Genomic DNA, 18,781 nt, shown 5'->3' with positions numbered 1-18,781 from the left:
ACGGATAGTCCTGATTCGGAGGAGTCGGACGCGGACGATCTGGATCCCGGAGACATGGAAATGCCGGGACTGGAGAGCGACAGTAGTAGTAGTAGCGACGATTCGGATTAGAGCGTGGCGAGATTTTTTGGGCCTTGGTACAAGGCGAAAATTCGTTTGATATTATTTTTGTATCTATCGTATTATTTGTGTTATACAAGCTGACAAGCGCATACATTTTTGTCGCTGATTCCTTATAGCCAGTACTAAGCCATAATAAAATTTTTGATGGTTAATAATGGCCAGCTCGTTTGCAGCTCACGTGTTTTGTAATGTTTGAAAAAGCGGCTCATGTTTTGTTATAATTCAGTTTTTGTTAATAAATGGGAAAGATTGGCATTGCAGCAATAATTGAAGTAGAGGTAAGAGGTACTGATTAATGTTTACCTCACGACACAATGGTAGTATTGGTACTTGTACTAGTACCGTTGTACGAGCAGCCCGGCCTGTGTAGTTAGCAGAAAAAATGAAGTTTTTTAATGTATACACTGTGCAGTGCGCATTAGGTTAATTTAGGTTACGTAGTCGTACGTTATTTCAGTCAGGAATAAGGGGTGTACGGTTGAAATCAGTCGGTTTTGGGCGAATTTAAATTTTTTGGCGCACTAATGGCATTTAATGCATATTCTTTACCATACTATAAAATGTATTTTCTTTCGGCATAATTTGACTTTACGTATGCAATAAAAGAATAAAATTTCAACTGTGCTCGTATTCATTCACAAAATACTCCTGCAGTATTATTGACAGAAATCTATCAACATTCACGATATCTTCCAGACAAAGATTCTAGTCTCTCGAAAGACTCTTTAAATTCATCACATTCCAATCCAGAATCCACCACCTTGAAGTATTTTGCCATATTTTCTTTGCTACATGCATCTTTTAATTCCGTTAGGAGATCCGTCACCTTGTCTGTGGAATGGATTCCCGCAAATATGGGCAATTTTTGTACATCTGCAAAAATCTCAGTGCATTCCTAAAGCACTAATACAAAGTAAATACAGTCAACAAGTGCTCCTGGGATAATGGTCGATTATTTTAGGTTGTAACTATGCATAACTGACAGTAAGACGAAAAGCGAATTAACGAGAATCTTCATGTAACTGGGGTTTAAGTTTTCATGCTGGATTCCATCTCCGATAACTGAGGTGCTGTTTGACGACTCAATAATCAGATTCTGTTATAAAAAGTCGAACTGGCGCTCAAAATGCAAGCCCATTAATAATCGTAATGAATAAAAATTACCTTCCAGTCTTTTATGATTACTTTGGAGGAAGCCATTTTCTGAAACTTCGCTGGAGAAAAACTGCGGAAAAGGCACTCTTGTGTGGCAGGGGAATTCCATTACGCGACCAACCCTACAAACATGCCCCCACTTCCATCTTAATGGGTATCAGACAGACGCTAACGGAGCAATGACGAGCAGCAGCATCTTGATAAAAAGACGCTCACACTTTTCCTGCCAGTTCTACTCACCCGAACGTATTGGGACAATACGACTGCATAAAATTCTCCAGCAGCCGTGATGCCGGCATACTGGCCACTTCGTAGCTGAGTCGATGATACTGGATTTCCTCTGTAGAGCTGGCCGTCAATGGAATAAGAGAAACTTAGTCAATAATGTTCTCTCTCGTACATGCTGGTTAAACAGCATAGGAGGGAGAAAAAACCGCGCTCATGTCGGAAATGATTCTTACCATTTCCAGCGTTCTTGAGGGATTCCACGTAGACTCATCACTTGGGAGTAGCATCGATTTTGCGAATCGATCAGTGGTGTAGTGACATGGGGAGTCAGTGAACTAACCGGAAGATACTCTGCATCGATGGCTTTTAATGAACTGAACAAGGAATCCGTGGCGCGCAGAGGAAACGGTATCATGGTCGACATGGCAGCAACCTGAACAAAAAGTCTGGCTATGAAAGCTTTGATTTATTGCGGACGGTTTTCAACTAGGAAAACTGCAGGAAAGATTTATAGTCGTCCTCTGTAGCATACTTATCATGCCGGTCCGTGTAAATCAGGCTGACGTGCTTTCGTACTCAGACGGAACTGATTTCTTCCACTTAAACGGCTAACGAAGCAGCCACGAGAGCAAGCAAAAAAAACATTCAAAGCCATCTAATCTGACAATGATGTAATAATTGGTAACATTTAGATCGATACGGTAAACGGAAATTTCGATTAACGGGAAAGCGCAAAGAAAACCCTGCACAGGAAGCGGAATCAATTGCGATCACAACATCGCAATTTATGCACAGATTTTTTCTTGCACACCATTTTTCTGCGCATCAAATGTTTACATAACCAAATATGATCGGATCATATGTCAAGGAACAAGATCAATGAAATATTTCTCCCCACCTTGCGCTGATGGATGGTAGTGGCACTGATAATATCCCGTAGTGGGACCAGTTCATCCGATGAAAGGCGACTGAGCACGCTAATCGAATCCACTGCACCGGCCAGAATGGCACTCGTATGATATGCAATGGGCTACAAAAATAGTACCAAGAATGTATTCAAATGGACTGCATTCAGCTCTACTCCAAAAGCGGCGACTCCGAAAGCGCTTCTCACCTGAAACCGGACGTAAGGCAATTGATCCAAGTACTGTTTTGGTCGGGTGAGCTTGGCAGTGACGCTCAAGGGCACGGAGAGACAGTGGGAATTGTTATCATCGGAAGAACCGGCGAGAGTCAAGGCCAAATTGAATAATCTATAAAAATCCTTCCGCGGATCCTGTGAGAAAAACGATTTCATTACAATATCAGAGGTCGGATTGATTATCCAGACTGTAGGAGAAGAAAAACATCGCTTCTCCTCACAATTTCAGCCGGGAGCACCGGTGTCGGGATGAGAGGATACATCAGTATGGGTTTAGACTGGTAATCATCGGCCAGATGATCAAGGAGCGCTGCCGTAAATCCACTAAATCCATCATCAGCATCCAATAAGAGCTGGAAGCCCTGTAGATTGTCGGATTCCTCCACGAAATAGCGTATGCTATTCTCCAGTGGTTCCCGTACCGCGGCCTGCTTATACTCTTCTAATCCCAGACCGTATAATTCGAATGACGGCGCATCACTGGGCCGGGGAGAAAAAAATGAAATTACCAGAGAGTAATGCGAAATCAAGACTCACAGAGTCTAAGTGCAGAATTTACTCGAGCCAGTAGTTTTTCAGGGACACTATGGACCGGGGATGCAGCAGAACTCCCAGGAAATCGCTCCATGTGCTCACACTTTCCTCCAGCTGGTAGTCGGCTTGACGGGGACGTTTGGGAATTTCATTCTCCACCACTGGGACGGCTTTCTAAAAGAACAGTAATTATTCATTAAACTTCTCATTTCACACATGACAAACAGTGACATAAAAAATTCCCCCAGTAAGCGGCAATTAAAATTTGCATTTCCATAATATTAATGCCACAATTACCGTAGTTGTTGACCACTTTCATCTAATTTACCGAAATTCTGTAAGTATTCGTACTATCTTTACTATTCCACTGCTAAAATGTAATATCGTCCAGCAAGTGCTTAAAATATTCAAAATTTGAGCAAAACAATTGTGTAACTATTTGTAATGCTACTAAAAGCCGAAAATTTAGAATTTCTCAGTTTTAATTATCGTACAGTCAGCATTCTGTGGAAAAAAGTATTGTTACTAAATTGATCAAAGTAATCATGATTTCTTAAAGGAAATACCAGAAAAAAAAAGTATTATCACTAAATTATCACAGTGCCCAAATGTGGCGTGAAACGACTTAACAATATCCGATAATTATTTTGTAATGTTAAAAGATTTTTAACTGAAACAGATTCTAACCCATAACACAACAATCATGCAAAATACACAAACCTATGCAGCATGTCAACATGAATAAATAAACAAATCCGCAATCAAATGGGTAAGTAGAGAGAAATACCAGCGTAAGTCATAAATAAAATTAAAGTGTAATTGATGATCTCAATAACTGCGGTATTACCTGGAGTTTCCGGACTTCTTCAATATATTTATTGGGTTTCACATCATTAATTTTCAATGCTGTCACCGGCCCATTCCTAACAACGCATAACAGAACCCACGTAAATTATACAAGCAATTCAAGCATCGATACAAAATCAACCGATTCCGAATTACCAAGACAAAGATTCCGAATTGGTTTTCTCGTGATATCCATCATCATACAATCCCCCATTTGCCTGCAAACTGTTCAGGCTACCTTTGAGATCGCACAGCACCAAACGAGGCGTAAATGTCGGTTCGCCCTGCAAACGCATGCATAATGCAAATGCAACAGGGCATTCCTTAGCCTGCCATCCATTTTCACAAATACTCACCCGTAACGTTTCACCCTCGCGGTGCAAAACACCGACATCTATCTCCTTGCTTGTTGGCTGTTGAGGATTGTAGGAGAATCCAGCTTCCTGTGATGAGAAATGTAGAAAACACACAGCCACTGCCTGCGCGAATGTCAGCTGCGCGTTCTGGCAGTGCAACTAGTACCTGCAAGTTCCAGAAATGAGTCCCCACAAAATTCGCATAATGGCCACACTGCAGTGTTAACAGCTCCTTAGGCATCGCAACTCCACACCAAAATACTTGGTAGATTTATATGATCACGAGATTCAGATCAGCAGCAATGGAGCAACAAATTCTGCCCACTGCAGTGATGATAATAATATCGTGTACAATTTACCAGCGCACATTCTTTGGGAAGAATCACGAGATCACACATATCATAAAAGGTCCCATTTCTGAAATCATTAAGAAGTCCATAAAAACAAAATATTAACATAAAAATAAACTCACGCAAAGGAAAACATATGAATCATGATCAAGCAGAGCAATTAATTAACCGGTACGTCTACTGGAAATTGAATTTCATGATCCAATGCCAAACAAAAACAGAAGAACGATGCGGTACGCTGCAACAGTACAAGTACCGGAAGCGTAAAAAGTGCGCCTCGTTATATCGAGCTCGCTTGCCGATTTTCCGCGATGAGAAATTGACTCCTTTTATACTGTTTAGGCAGCATCAGCTTGCAGTCTGTTCACCAGTAAAAACAATGGAAAAAGGAAAAAAAAACGTTACTTATTCAAAGAGAATTCAAATGGCCCACTGCAAGCGCATAAAAAATGTCAAGGAATAATTGGCAATTTGTGTGAATTATGGCACCATAGACAAACCACAGCGGCATCCTAACTAGTTACGTAAACCCGCCCTCGCGCGCTGTCAATGGTCGATACGGCCGCAGCGCTCTTTACAATTTCCTATTTTCACACCCACGTGAAATCTGGGATCGGTCCAGCTTCCGGTCAGTTAACAATCGGTGAGACGATGACGAACCCTTCGTGTTTCGTGACTCCACAATTAACTGGTAAGAGAGAATCGCAAACCAGTTCAGGCGTTGTTTCAGTAGGTTTGTTTCATAGTGCATCACGTGCAAACCGGTGCAATACTACCGTAAGTAAATTAATCGCACTTTTGGTCGGTTCTCGAAGTAGAGGAAAAATACCGAGAAAACACTTGTCGAAATACAATCCTTAAGGTTAAAAGTCCACATGGCTTCAAGTTTACTATGAACTACGGTGTATTTTAAATTCTAAAGGATATTCGGTGCCGCTTAGTAATTTATGCGGTTATTATTCGTTCCTTTATTATCCCATCGCCCGAAGGGTAATTTCCTAATTGTAAGAGAAGTTTTGGCGTTGACATCTGTGCGCAATGATGTTGTATTGTAGGACGACACCAGCAATATGAAAAGCTGACCCCTATTTTCGTCGGAAAAGAGAAAAGCAGCATCGACTTAAAAGTTTCTGTCGAGAAACTCTCCAATTTTCCCTAACGTTAAAACAAATTTTTTACAGAAAATTCAAATCTATACATGTTCTAGTCATTTGCACTACTTAATCGCGTAAAAAAAATTGTTGGGAATTGCGATGTTGCATTGAGCATATGGCATAATAGGCTATACTAGGCACCTTTTGTAGGGATACAATACGACTGCCAAGCGTGAAGGCGTGTACATATGATAACATAATATCTGTATAAACAGCGGGATCCCATAATACAATAAATATAAAACCATATTCACTGGCATTCGTAAAACTCATGCATTTCATAAAATATAATGACCGCCGAAAAGATGGCGCTATCGCTTTCAGGGGAAACACCATGTTACATAATGCAAACAAGCTATTAGTTTTCAGTCTTCACGATTTCGAAAAGGAGCGCATAGTACAACGTTCTCATCTTATTTTTAAGGAAATATCAATGCCACTGTTTCACTATTATACTGCCTTCTCCAGCTCCTCGATAAGCGTTCAGTTTATTCACCTCTCCTTCCTTCTATCACAACAATGAAATCAACAAGTAACAATTTAACGCAATAAAAATCACAAAGTAAGGAGCTTTGTCCATAAACGATTTCGGAATCACTAATCAGGAAATAAATAAAATCAATTAACCAAGTATCCACCGCAGCCGCAAAGGACTCTTCCCAAATTTACAACTTACAAGGGTGTTGTTCTGCACAACCTTCGAAAATCTCCAAAAGAAACTGAGTGGGTTCGGCACCGATAAGCGGCACAACTTATAAAACTCGTACCACTAGAATGCAACTCGAGAAATTGACCATCGCGAAGGTCGAATTACATATTCTTTCCTAAATTCTCCAAGTCGTCGATGTTGAACAGATGCCGCATCGTCGGTCGTCCATGAGCACATCTCTAAAAGTGAGCAATCTTAACGTACCGATCATTTGAAAGACCGACCTTTCGATCTCTTACCCATGGTTCCTTGAGGTCTGCCATGTGAGAAACAATCTACAACGTAATGCACCATTTGCAGAACAAATAATTAATGAGTGCGCTTGTAAAAGTGACTTGGGAATTCTCGATCGTATCTTACTGTTTTCATTTCAAAGGAATTTAGTGGCTTGCCAATCATAACAGATTTGCGGCACGCTTTGCTGGCTAGGAGCTGCAGGAGTCGTGTTGGTCTAACATTGATTCCCTTCAAACAAAATACAGTGAAGTATCTAATTGTCAAAATTATGGAGTTTCCATGTCATTACAACGTAGACATGTTAAAGCACATTAGCCGCTAAATTCATTTAGTAGTTCAGCAAATATGCACAACAAGCCTGATTTATTACCCTCCAATTAACATATAAAATGTTTAACAGTTCAGCGGGCATTTAAGCCACTACCAATTCAGCTTTTAAGTACCTGTGCATCCTCTAATAAATGCAGCATCTCCATTACGTCTAAAAGCGACACAAATTAAGGCAGCTTTTCCCATATAACTTCGTTTTAACAACTATTATGTAAATGTGCTGTCAATTTTCCATTTTAATTAAATGTTGACAACCTACCTTCTTTGCCAAAGGTCATGTTGTGACTGATGGGAACCGCGCACAAAGATACTCTTTTCGTGGTAGCATCTGGAACATACACAAAAGTATAAAAGACGCTGCGTAATAATGTACTCCTACTCAGACTGCATTCCGGAATCCATATAATTACGCGCTAATTCCCAGCAACGCGTCTTACGAAAATCTTGTTGATATATTCTTATTAACTGACTAACCGGGATTAACTATGAAATCAAACCCGCTCTGCTGAAATACGTGTCTGTTTTCGAGCAGGATGGCCTCTTCAGTAGGGTTCAGATCCAACGGGAGCGAACTAAAATAAACGCCGTGCATAGTCACAGCATTATCACAATTAATAATAACTGCAATATAGTACACAATTGCTTTAAAAATAGCAACAACTTTCCGCTTTTTTATAAATTATATCATTTTCAATGACTCACAGTCCACAGACATTATATCTAACGCAATCGCTAAGCCATACACGACATCAAACAATTTCTTAACAGTAAAACAATCGAAACAGGGGTTTTGAATATGCCAACCTAATAAACACGCTGAACACATTTCTTAACCAGTTAAGTTTATCCATTTCTAGTAATACCAACTCATTTTTCTAAAGCATTAGTTAAGAAGAAGTTTTATCGCAAATCACCAGTTGACCATGAATTTAACCGGCAATCAATGTCGGATTATTAAGTACTTAATGTGGAATAAGTTGACCACAGGACGATCATTCACCTATAGCCTTCAACACAAATTTCTCTACTCGTAGCTTTTGGGTATAGCAAACGTAAAGGAACCCAGATGCTGGCGCCCTTTATCTGCGCGCGCACTGGTAGCCGGGCATAAGCCGGCACAAGCGCCGATTCGCCGCCGAGTAAATGCTGCTCGTAAAAATATATGTTAACTACAGTACGTCAAATTGTTTTATTATTTCATCAGCTCTATCACTTTGTTTCTCTTCATTACCCGAAGAAAATTAAATTCATTTAAAGAGTCGCTGTAACATTCTGGTTCCATATTAACTCGATGAAACTGACTGAATGATTATCAACTACTGCACGTATGTACGGTACTTTATCAGTTTCAGGTACAAGCGTTTCTAAGCAATCTAAAAACTTTCCTTCCCAAAAACTTTTAACCAACACTAAATTTAAATCTACCGTAGCACAAGACACTTCTGACTGTGAGCGGGCGTTTTGAATAAGCAAGGCCATCTTTAATCGCTGGTGATAGACATCTTCTACGGATTTCCTATCGTCAAGTAAGCGCAGGATTACCACTGGTGGAGGTAAGTCTCACAATTCGCTTACCGCGTGACAACCCTGGTAGAACACAAACAAATGAGAATTCGACCATACAGCTGAAGATGAGTAAAATACCACGCTCGTTTTACGATTATTATATTTGTAGTTACGATGATTTGATTCACATCTTCTAAATTTTCACCAGCTAAATCATATTGGCAATCAGTCTGTAGTTTTTACAACATGTGTGTGAACAAACAATTTTAAACAGCCAGCTTATTCGAAATTGTTAAGCCACTCTAAAAATATCTGTCACTGGTATTATCTGACACAGTGCACTGCGTGCAACTCTTTGCCCAATCCCAATGCAAACAAATGTACAAGTTCAGTAACCATAATTTAATTCAAATTTTCAGCAATGTAGGATACTCTGTCGATCTGGTCATGCAATATTTATCATCTCGCTATCAAATAATCATGCACTTTATAGGATTTTAAATCTGAAACGCAGCAGATGCAGCGCATCGAGGGTTGGCAACATTCACACAGTCACATTTATGACACCAGGCACTCGCCATAAATAAGCCCATCATAATTAAAGTGAGTACTTAAAATTAAAAAGCAGGTCCGAGTCGGTTCTGGACCCCTTGACGTATAGGCCATACGAGTACTCGTAACAGTTTATAAAAGTATGGTATTCGCCCAAAAAGAATAAGGTGGATTTTCTGTGCGATATATTATACGCTGTGATAAGTTTTTTGGCAGGCGACGTACACTCTCCTGTAACCGAAAGTGTAAATACATAGCTGCGATGTTGGTAAAACGCCCCTCAAGGCTCAAGCCATCCTATTTCCCTTACAGCTGCAGAAGGACAACCACTGCGGAGGCGAGGGATGCCAACTCTGCCTATTGACTCCGAACCAGTGTCGAATCCATAACCCGCTAAAAACCCTATCCGCGGGCTCAGACCGTGTCAGCGATATTTTTGGCGGATGCTGTTAAAAGCCACTGACTGATGGATGATATATTTTAGTACACACACTCGCATCGTACATAACTTTTACACAACGGGGCAGCGAAAGGACGACACCACCGATCAATCTTCAGCACATGCATCCATTTTCCGCTCAAAGAATAGCACTTGAGCCGCGTTTAATTTCGCCGGCACATATGTGCTGTGTTGTGCGCCCTGTCAGATTAATTCTGGCCAGGATAATTTGAGCATTTCCGACAAGTATTCTTTAACGAAGTTGTTCGCTTGGTTTCATAGTGTTTCTTGATTACTCAACTGCCCAATTCACAGGCGCCCATGCGGAGTTGCATTCAAACATTGCTCTGTCAGTAATGTCAAAATAACAACCGGATAACCGTTCCCTCTTCCACAGCCGCAGCCGACCATTTGTGTAAGATTAATCAAATTGTCCTCCATACACTGCTGAAGTAATCATCCCTGTCTACTGCCTCAAGACTGAACACATGCGCCCAGGAAATTTGGGATAAGTCGGTGCCACGCTAACTTTCCGCCCAACTTTTCATTAGTGGCCATTGAAGTATACTCGTACTTCCCGAATATTCTTATAACAGGCCATGTCCCACGGAAAGCTGGCATTGTATGATGAAACTCTATCTGGTATTCTGAATAACGAAGGTCAAATAGCGCCGTTTTTGGACGTTATTTTTGGATTCCTATACCGGAAAACCGATTTCTTTCATTCCCTGTCGCCGGACGGCAAAAGCGGATTTCTACCGGGTACCGCGGAGAATTTGGTAAAAAACTCTTTTCAACGTTACGATCGCATGGCGCATCGGGAAAAATCTCCCAGTTCTTCTGCACCGCCAGCCGCCAATCCAACCATCAAAATTCACACTGAACACGGTGTGACATCCCCCGAGACCGGCGAAACCCGCTCTATTCCCACCATAACGGCCCAACATGCCGATGACCCCGGCAATGGAGCCGTACATGACAAATACTCCTGGAACCAGACCCTGCATGATCTTGATGTGAAGATTCACGTTCCCAAATCTGTCACAAAGTCTAAACAGCTGAATGTGGAGCTGACAGGCACACATGTGCGCATTTCTGTGAAGGATACCGGCGATATTCTTCTGGAAGGCCCGTTTCATCGCCCAATAAATTCAGCGGAATCGATGTGGATACTTGTACCGGCGGAGTACATTCAAATGACGCTGGAGAAAATTACGGAAGAATGGTGGAACTGTTTGATTGAGGGACAAGGAAAAATTGACCTCGAACATATCAACGCGGAAGTTTCCTTCCAGGATATGAAAACTGACGAACAGCAACTGGTGAGAAAAATGATCCATGATCAGCAGGCTAAGGCTCAGGGAAAACCTACTAGTGATCAGGTACACCTAGCCGAAACTCTCAAAACTGGATGGAATGCTGATGGATCACCGTTTAAAAATTTACCCTACGATGCTAATGCGCTGTTCAATTTACCAGCTAAAACGTAGAACACCCCTTTCTTTTTTACTTCAACCTGCTTTCCGCGATAACCACTTCCAGATGTTTTTCTAAACAATTTTCATATACTTTTATTGACTCAGATTTAAATTGCGCACGCAATTCGAACTACTGTAAAAAGCTACACATGTACAGCAGCGTCAATGAAACCGAAAAGGACAACGTGTGATTCTGCTTGTTGTTTGTACCTATTTGAACGCGGCAGGCCGTGATCACATTTACGTAATAAGTAATTCAGTTTGTTTTTCACACTTGCTACTTCACTTCCCGTAATGCAGCCAGGCATGATTAAGCTGATCAAACAATCAATAATTGCTGAACGTCACAGGCTATATTTAATCATTGATGACTACCGGTGTCTATGCCAAGTGATCCTCATATTTCCACAGCCCGTTTCCTGTCAGTGTCGAAACGCGAAAACATATCGCCAGAATCAGGACACGTGCAATGCAAAAGATTAGGTCAATAATTTCGATTTCACACATACGAAGCCAAAGTCCAAAAAACTTAATTCACAAGTACGCTAAGAAGCCTGCAGCGGAACTCCATGCGAGAAAAAACAGAGAATCGGACTGATTCGGACAACTCAGTTTATGGACTGATAAAAATAATCATTAAACACGATATCACATGCCACCGCACACCTGACAGTAACTACGCTGAATTTCCATTTCCCGTAATTCACAAAACACAGCACCGCTTAAATGCAATACTTATCAACTTCGTGCTTAATTTCCGACTACATTTGTATAATTATCATCATGCGGTGGTGATCTCTCCTCTTTTGTTTCAGTTGCTACCGTTCTAAACAAGCCATGTGCAACGGTCTGAAAAACATATCCGTTCGCATTTTATGTTCGGCGACGGCGGATTGGTGGGGGGATTGGGGGTTATATCACAGTCCATTTTACGCGGTTTCTCCGCAAGATATTTATAAAAAAACATATGGGAAAAATTCGGCTGTCTCAAAATATGCAACCGCCTACAGTAAATTCGTATTTGTGTACTTACTTAATGCACTGTAACCGTCAAGCATTGCATCGCATCTCAACTGTATGTGTACCCTGCCAATACGGTTAATAAGTACTATAATATCAAACTGTAAATTGCATATTATTGCAAACACTCAAGAATCTTTGTCATTGTCAGTCCACCGTCACAAAGCGTATACTACTTCGCCAAACTTATTCGTCCTAAAAGGCTAAAACGAGACTTCTTCGAGACTTCTCGAAATATCCGTTTTCTCGATTAACCAACCGGTGTTCCCTAACCTTTCCCTGGTGGTATAATAAAAGAAGTACCAGTGTAAATCACCCGAATCAGGAGATCGCGTGGCATGAGAAAACGAACTACACAAAATGTAGCGTGAACTAACAAAGCGGCAAACGTATAAATATCCGTCACGCATATTGATAAATTTTGTAACACGGAAGTGATCAGGACAAGGGGTAAAAGCCGGAACACCGAAAAGGGAATGCCGGCACAATGCCATATCGATTCGCAAACCGAAAGCCACAACACCCGGCCGCGTCCCACACCACTGTGGTACACAGGAAATGATAAGAGTACAATACTCCAGTGTGCATATTTTGTTTGACCAATTTTTCATCGGATATCCTAAATATGCATCCCACTAAATTCAAAAATATTAGTCTGCACTAAATCAAACAGATGTCATATTGTCAGTAGGCAAACCCATAGATCATATTTCCGGTTAAGTTAATGGAGCTTTCACGAGTCATCACACACACTAAGTAAAGTGCAATAGCAAATGGTAAGCCAAGACCCAAATTTCGGAAAGCATTCGTAATGAAGATTAATAGATTTCATGGAAATAAAATTCACACAGTAATTCAACTTTTATTAGGGAAAAAGGCACATAAACCTTTCCCGTTTAGATATGGCGTTTCTAACGGCACAATGTGCCATAAGTTGTTCAACTGCCTGTTGGATAAGTTTATATCGCGCTAATACATCACAAATGGGGATACAATGTATCCGCAAAAGTTTACTAAATTTGGCTGCCGCTAAGAAGGGAAAACTCAATCAAAAAATTTTTCTGTATGATACGCTGGCTAAGAGTGCAAATGTTTAGTTTTTGTTTCGGGTCATAACGATAGCGGGGAAAACCAAACCTCGAAACACCTGTGAATCATTCTCGTTCAATTTTCACAAAAACTAAGAGATCTGTTCAAAAGATGCAACAGTCTTAGCACCAGTGTTTACAATTCTTATTTGTTAAATTATGCTCTTACCAAACCATTCTTTGGCTGTCAACCGTGTAATTCTGTTGAAGCTTCTCATAATTATAGCGTTCGTCGGAAGCGTGCTGATCAATGATGAACACATCCAAATCCAGACGAACAATGATGAACCCATCGTTAAACTAAAGCAGTCATTCTGTTCATCATCCTGTTTTTCATTTTGTAAACAAAAGACACACTTGCCTGTCCGATGATTTCCATTCTCTGAAAATCGCTTTTCTTTATATTTCTCTGCAGTTCCCCCTCAGCGGTTTCATTCTGTGTGGGCACAATGCCGGCCCGAAAGTGACCAGCCTCCGCATTTTGTATCGATCGGCTCCGATCTCCTCCCGCTAAATAAAAAGGTATTAAAATTGCGTTTCCCTGTAAATTGTAATCAATGGCAAGTGAATACCCGGGGGCAAAGGTGAGCTATAATTACCCTTAATACGGCTAGCTTGAATGCGTTCCAGTGACAGGTGAGACGATGGAATGGGAACGGCGGACCGCTTCCCAGGGATCTGTATAAACACATCGATACCCGGCGGTGGTCGGCTAAAAAAGCATTCGGATAACTTGGTGCTTAGTGACTGCTTACCGTGCCGATGGGCTTGTCCCTGTCAGTCTCGTGATCAACAGCTTTTCCAGGACTTGCTGGCTTCTTGCTACTCACGCGTTTCCGCACCAAACTGGAGCTATCCAGCACGCAATCGCTTGTCACAGCGAGATCATTACAATTTATCACTGCAGAACTGTTGACCGAAGGCTCAAAGACCTTATTGCGCGTAACGCTGACAATTTCTGTAACCAACAGTTAAAATGTATTCGCTGATTAGACACAAACCGTTTCATTTTTTCCATAGTTTTACCTTAGAATAGTGCGGTCTTCAATCCGTTTAACGTACCTGATCGCTGATAATTATTCTGCAAGTCTTCGTCGATAGTCTCCATAACGGCACCCGTCTAAAATCCACGCAGGTTTTTGAAAAGATACTGAATGCTGCGAATGAAATAATACTTTGGTTTCACCTTAATTTCAGTGGTAACACGTGAGATATCAGCATCTTCATTTAGGCTACTGTTAATGTTTGTTGAAAGGTCAACAGACGTTGTGTCGGCGAGCACTTCTTGGGTTACTTCGGCCTCCAGTGCCTCCAAGTCTTCTTTCAGTTGCGCTTCAACTGCGTCGATTTCAGGGGGAACTCCTACAGCACAAAAAAGTAGCCAGTGAGAACCGTTTCCTGTCGTCTTAACCAATTTCGTACAGCATATCCACACTGAAACAATGGATCTAACAACTCAAACCCGGTAGGTATCCACGTATGCAGTTAATCGCATCATCGTTATTTGCATTCGTAAAGGTTAAAATTTACAGAACTTGAGCCACAGGGGAGCTAATAGCACTTATGTAATGTTGCTAATCAATATTAAGTACCTTCAATTTCACGTTTCCGCATTTCATCCAAGGCAGTAGTAAAACCATCGGGAATTTTTGGATGTTTTATAGTGAGTCTTATACCCGATCCGTCGACAACCACTTCCTCACTAGATCCCGTGGTGGTTCGCAGCGGCAGCGCAGCATTTCCAGAGCGAGAATTCCCCAAGGCAGGGAAACGAAAACATCCAAAACCGGTAGGACTTTCCGCACGCGGAGTTTTCACGGAATCAAATCCTAGTGGATGAAATTCCCCAAAGCTTTTCTGTTTGCCAGAATTTTTCGCGTCTGCAGGAGCCGGTGTGGAAAACTGACTGAATATCGGCTGACTGGTTACGCGCTGCGTTCCAATAACCGATTCCGTCTCTTGTATTTCACGTCCAAACCCCAATTTCTTTCGTGTCACTTCGGCCTCGTCAATAACTGATACGGTATCCTGGATTTGTGATCCAAAAGATGACTCTGCGAAAGGTGGATCCAAAGTTATCACGGGGAATTTGGTCAAATAATCGGTAATTCTTGATCCGACAGACGGTGCCTGTTCCACAATAGAGTTCTCTTTCGGACGCTTTGCTATAAAAAACAAAAGAACTCACGCTAAATACTTAAAGTTACCTAGTTAATAAATTGACAAACCGTCAAGCAATTGTAAATAATTTGAATTATCTGAATAATAATTTTAATTATCTGAACCCATATCTTTCACAAGGACTTCCGCTTCAGCAGTTTACTTACAGAAAATATTCCAAATAATTCCTGCTAGATCGCTTACAGAATTTTCCACATTTTTGTACAGTTCATGACCCCCGCGTGAGCTTAGATTAGAATAAATACTACCGCTAGAAAAAACCTGATATGGACAGTTAACTCGAAGAAAAAATAGTAGTAATTAAAATACCCTTTGAGTTTGAGCCGAGTGGAGAATGCAGTGGATTTTTCACACGCTTGACTCCGGTATCGGTTGGTTTGGTACCAAAACGCAATGATTCGAAGAATTTCTTTGTACCAAAAGTTTTATCGAGCAGAGCAGGGCTGGTTGGATTAGAAGCCTGAGAAAGTGCGTTGGGCTTTGCTTGCATGTTCGCGGGCAGAGTTTTCAGAGGAATATTTGCTAGGAGATCTTGGAAAGTCTGCCGCAGTGAGGCCTGGGGTGAAAAAAACAAACTTCTCAAAAGTAGTCCTGTTTTCAAGCATTTCACGAAGCAAACCTTCAGAACTGCCAACAGAACTTTTTCATCCTCCACCATCACTTGATTCTTATTCGGAACAATATTAATATCGATTTTCTTCCGTTCCAGTTGGATATTAATAGCGAAAAAGGGATACTCTTTAGTGTTGTATTCACGATAAACTTGGTTGATTAGTTTCACGATCTGCAAAAACAAATTCATGGATGAACACATGCTCATGCTCCTTCGCGAAAGACAGAATCCAGATATATGCAGTACTTTTGGATGTTCACAGGGTCTCCTGTTGAAATACAGGAACTGCTGATCACTGGAACTGCGGCTCGCACCTTGCTTGGCGCTGGATATCCAGCCTTGCAAATCATATGACTCAATGGTTTTCATGTCATGAATTCCGTATTCATCCAAGATTTCCTGATTGGGCACGCTGGTGCGCAAAGGTACCAAGTTATTTGCCTGAGGCAAGAACAAAAATAAACTAGGACAAAGTAAACCTCCCCACTGAATTCTCTTTTATGGTTTTACCAATGCATAAGTACAGACATCAGCTATTCCACATTCTACCACATAAGTAAGCCATATTTATTGTCCTTCCTATCGATTTTTGCCACCGTTTTTACCGTTGCAGCCGGAAATATTTCGCGAATGTTGCATAACATATCAGTTCGTCCATTCAGGCGAAGCAAATTTATGGTTTTCCTATAGCAAAAAAATTACCAAGAGATAATCAATCGTTTACCGGTATAATTACAGTACTGTGCAAGCGTGAATACTTACCCACTGACGAAGTCAACGCAGGACAGTCTGGCGCTGCCGATCACTCCGTAGCTGTTTAGAGTGCGAGTCAGTCTCAAGAGCTCCTTTTTCGTATTCTGCACGAATTGATCACGTCGTACCGGAAGCGTTGCAAACAGATGTCGCACTGTAACCGTTGTGCCCACCTAGAAGAAATAAGACATTCGTTTTTCACATAAAAAGTGCTTAACTACTGATTTCTCAGTCACTCACATTTCGGGTAGCAGGCTTCCTTTCGATCAATTCCCCTTTTCGATTGAATTTCAGGACATACGCGCCTGACATATCTTTGGTTTTTGTTTGCACACTGAGATCCCTGCAATTATTTTAGAATACCAATTCCCCCAAAAAAATTTAATTTAATTTAAAAATTAAATTTGTTTTAAATTTTATAGCTATAGATAAATGTAAAATAATAAATAAGTTAAACAGTTTGCACATCCCAGGATGGTTTTGTGAATCAAATAACGATGCACAAATTATTTACCCCAAGGCTGCCAAAGCACTGATTGCCTCGCCGCGAAATCCAAAGCTTTCCACAGTAGTCAAGTCATCAAACTCCGTAATTTTCGAGGTATGACTCTTTAACGCTAAAAAAATATTTTAATTTAACTATTTAAGCACAGAACTTTCCAAATTTTAATAACAGGATTTTTTTGGATAAGCTGTCTCTTACCCAGTGCACCAAAATCCTCTTCCGCAATTCCATGGCCATTATCAGATACCTCGATGCATTCCGTGCCATGGTCTGTTAACCGAATCTCTACCAAACAGCAGGGAAATGAATTTAACCGTAGAATTTTAATTTTTCATACGTTTTCATTTGAATTTGTAACGTTTGTTTGTTGTTTACATACCAACTGCAGTAGCTTCAGCATCAAGGCTGTTTTCCAACAGTTCCTTAACCGCTACAAATGCACAAAAAATGTACGTCAGCGAAGTCGAAACTTCCTACTCGAGCCTACAAACAACACTCGGTCTTTACCTGTTGCCAATGAATCGATGACTGTTCCCGACGAAATTTGGTGTCTGGAATCCTCATCGATTCGTTTAATCGCGTTCTCGCCTGCGGCGCTCATCTTCCAAACTCGAAAGTTCAAGCAAGGTATAAGAAGCGCATCCTATTTTGTTCTCCCATGTAATCGCTTAATTAACTAAAAGCAGAAAAACTCCAAGAACGCACACAATTCAACCCAATAAAGCGCTTGTTAAATTCCAGAAGAGATGCCTTGCAGAAAATAAAAACAAATCAGAAAACATGCGCGGGCACGTAAATAAAAATGCCGCACCCCCCACGAGATTGTTTTTAACTCAATGGCAACCCCCTCTTCAGTTGATTAACCATACCTTACTCCGACTGGAGTCTGGGTCACTGGACTGCCGGATTTAAGCAGTTTAATCGTCAAAATATTGAAAAAACTGGCCAAATTATTCAAATACTAGCACCAATACATGAAACGAGTGATAATAATCTGGATTAAAATTAAACGGAAAATAATTTTTCTGTTGCGAAAGCCCCTGATTCATTGTAATAACGCCGCAATCGAGGCGGACGGACATACGACTAGTACTGCTATTAATTTTAATAAAGTGCAAGGTTAATGCAGAATGTACTTATTAAGGTAGCCACTACTAGCCATACTGTATAAGGGGGGATCCATAAATTACGTACGCAGCGAACCAGGGAGGGAGGGGTCCAAAAAGTGTGACAAGCTGTGACGGCCTCGACGAACCCAGGGGGAGGGGGTGGTCAGCTCCATGTATTACGATTGAACGAACCAGGGGGGAGGGCTCAAGCAGACGTGACGGACCGCTACGAAGGGGGAGGGAGGGGTGAAAAAATCGTGGTTTTCTGCGTACGTAATTTATGGATGCCCCCTAACCTCTCTGGTTAAAGTATCCTTGTACGTACAAGTACTACCAAATAAGTACTGTACACTGTACAAATAAGTACTGTACTG

General features: G+C 41.1%; 3 protein-coding genes across 6 annotated transcripts; 1 reads left to right on the top strand and 2 right to left on the bottom strand.

Annotated features, from left to right (window-relative positions):
• Positions 1-632: 632 nt before the first annotated feature.
• On the bottom strand, positions 633-5,152 carry LOC129591701 (protein misato homolog 1-like). The gene is made up of 12 exons (XM_055487455.1): positions 4,550-5,152; positions 4,384-4,470; positions 4,184-4,311; positions 4,029-4,104; positions 3,207-3,355; positions 2,869-3,127; positions 2,621-2,782; positions 2,405-2,536; positions 1,740-1,939; positions 1,519-1,626; positions 1,288-1,400; positions 633-996 (listed from the first exon to the last, which is right to left on the bottom strand). Exons 1-12 carry the CDS (start codon positions 4,622-4,624, stop codon positions 797-799), a joined length of 1,689 nt encoding a protein of 562 aa, XP_055343430.1. The 5' UTR covers positions 4,625-5,152; the 3' UTR covers positions 633-796.
• Positions 5,153-6,359: 1,207 nt separating this feature from the next.
• LOC129591700 (mismatch repair endonuclease PMS2-like) lies at positions 6,360-18,420 on the bottom strand. Of its 3 annotated transcripts, XM_055487454.1 has the most exons (24): positions 18,168-18,420; positions 17,806-17,974; positions 17,678-17,728; positions 17,497-17,583; positions 17,308-17,410; positions 17,034-17,136; positions 16,803-16,966; positions 16,646-16,724; positions 16,287-16,481; positions 16,047-16,211; positions 15,737-15,983; positions 14,839-15,411; positions 14,433-14,608; positions 14,309-14,366; positions 14,002-14,204; positions 13,846-13,924; positions 13,608-13,756; positions 13,416-13,546; positions 7,638-7,735; positions 7,423-7,491; positions 7,277-7,314; positions 6,957-7,061; positions 6,836-6,871; positions 6,360-6,775 (listed from the first exon to the last, which is right to left on the bottom strand). In XM_055487454.1, exons 2-24 carry the CDS (start codon positions 17,897-17,899, stop codon positions 6,698-6,700), a joined length of 3,081 nt encoding a protein of 1,026 aa, XP_055343429.1. In that variant the 5' UTR covers positions 17,900-17,974; positions 18,168-18,420; the 3' UTR covers positions 6,360-6,697. The 3 variants fall into 3 exon arrangements, 2 of the variants coding, with proteins under 2 accessions (XP_055343429.1, XP_055343428.1); XM_055487453.1 differs by lacking the exon at positions 18,168-18,420 and having other exon boundaries at positions 17,806-18,105; XR_008690876.1 differs by lacking the exons at positions 6,360-6,775; positions 6,836-6,871; positions 7,638-7,735; positions 18,168-18,420 and having other exon boundaries at positions 7,041-7,061; positions 17,806-18,106.
• On the top strand, positions 8,553-11,330 carry LOC129591702 (nudC domain-containing protein 3-like). 2 transcript variants are annotated; one of them, XM_055487458.1, is made up of 4 exons: positions 8,553-8,716; positions 9,163-9,272; positions 9,534-9,906; positions 9,976-11,330. In XM_055487458.1, exon 4 carries the CDS (start codon positions 10,260-10,262, stop codon positions 11,148-11,150), a length of 891 nt encoding a protein of 296 aa, XP_055343433.1. In that variant the 5' UTR covers positions 8,553-8,716; positions 9,163-9,272; positions 9,534-9,906; positions 9,976-10,259; the 3' UTR covers positions 11,151-11,330. The 2 variants fall into 2 exon arrangements, with proteins under 2 accessions (XP_055343433.1, XP_055343431.1); XM_055487456.1 differs by lacking the exon at positions 9,163-9,272 and having other exon boundaries at positions 9,534-11,330.
• Positions 18,421-18,781: the final 361 nt, after the last annotated feature.

Source organism: Paramacrobiotus metropolitanus, unplaced genomic scaffold (assembly GCF_019649055.1).
Source record: "Paramacrobiotus metropolitanus isolate TYO unplaced genomic scaffold, Prichtersi_v1.0 Parri_scaffold0000047, whole genome shotgun sequence".
Taxonomy (NCBI): domain Eukaryota; kingdom Metazoa; phylum Tardigrada; class Eutardigrada; order Parachela; family Macrobiotidae; genus Paramacrobiotus; species Paramacrobiotus metropolitanus.
This window is presented reverse-complemented; position numbering and strand designations above follow the sequence as displayed.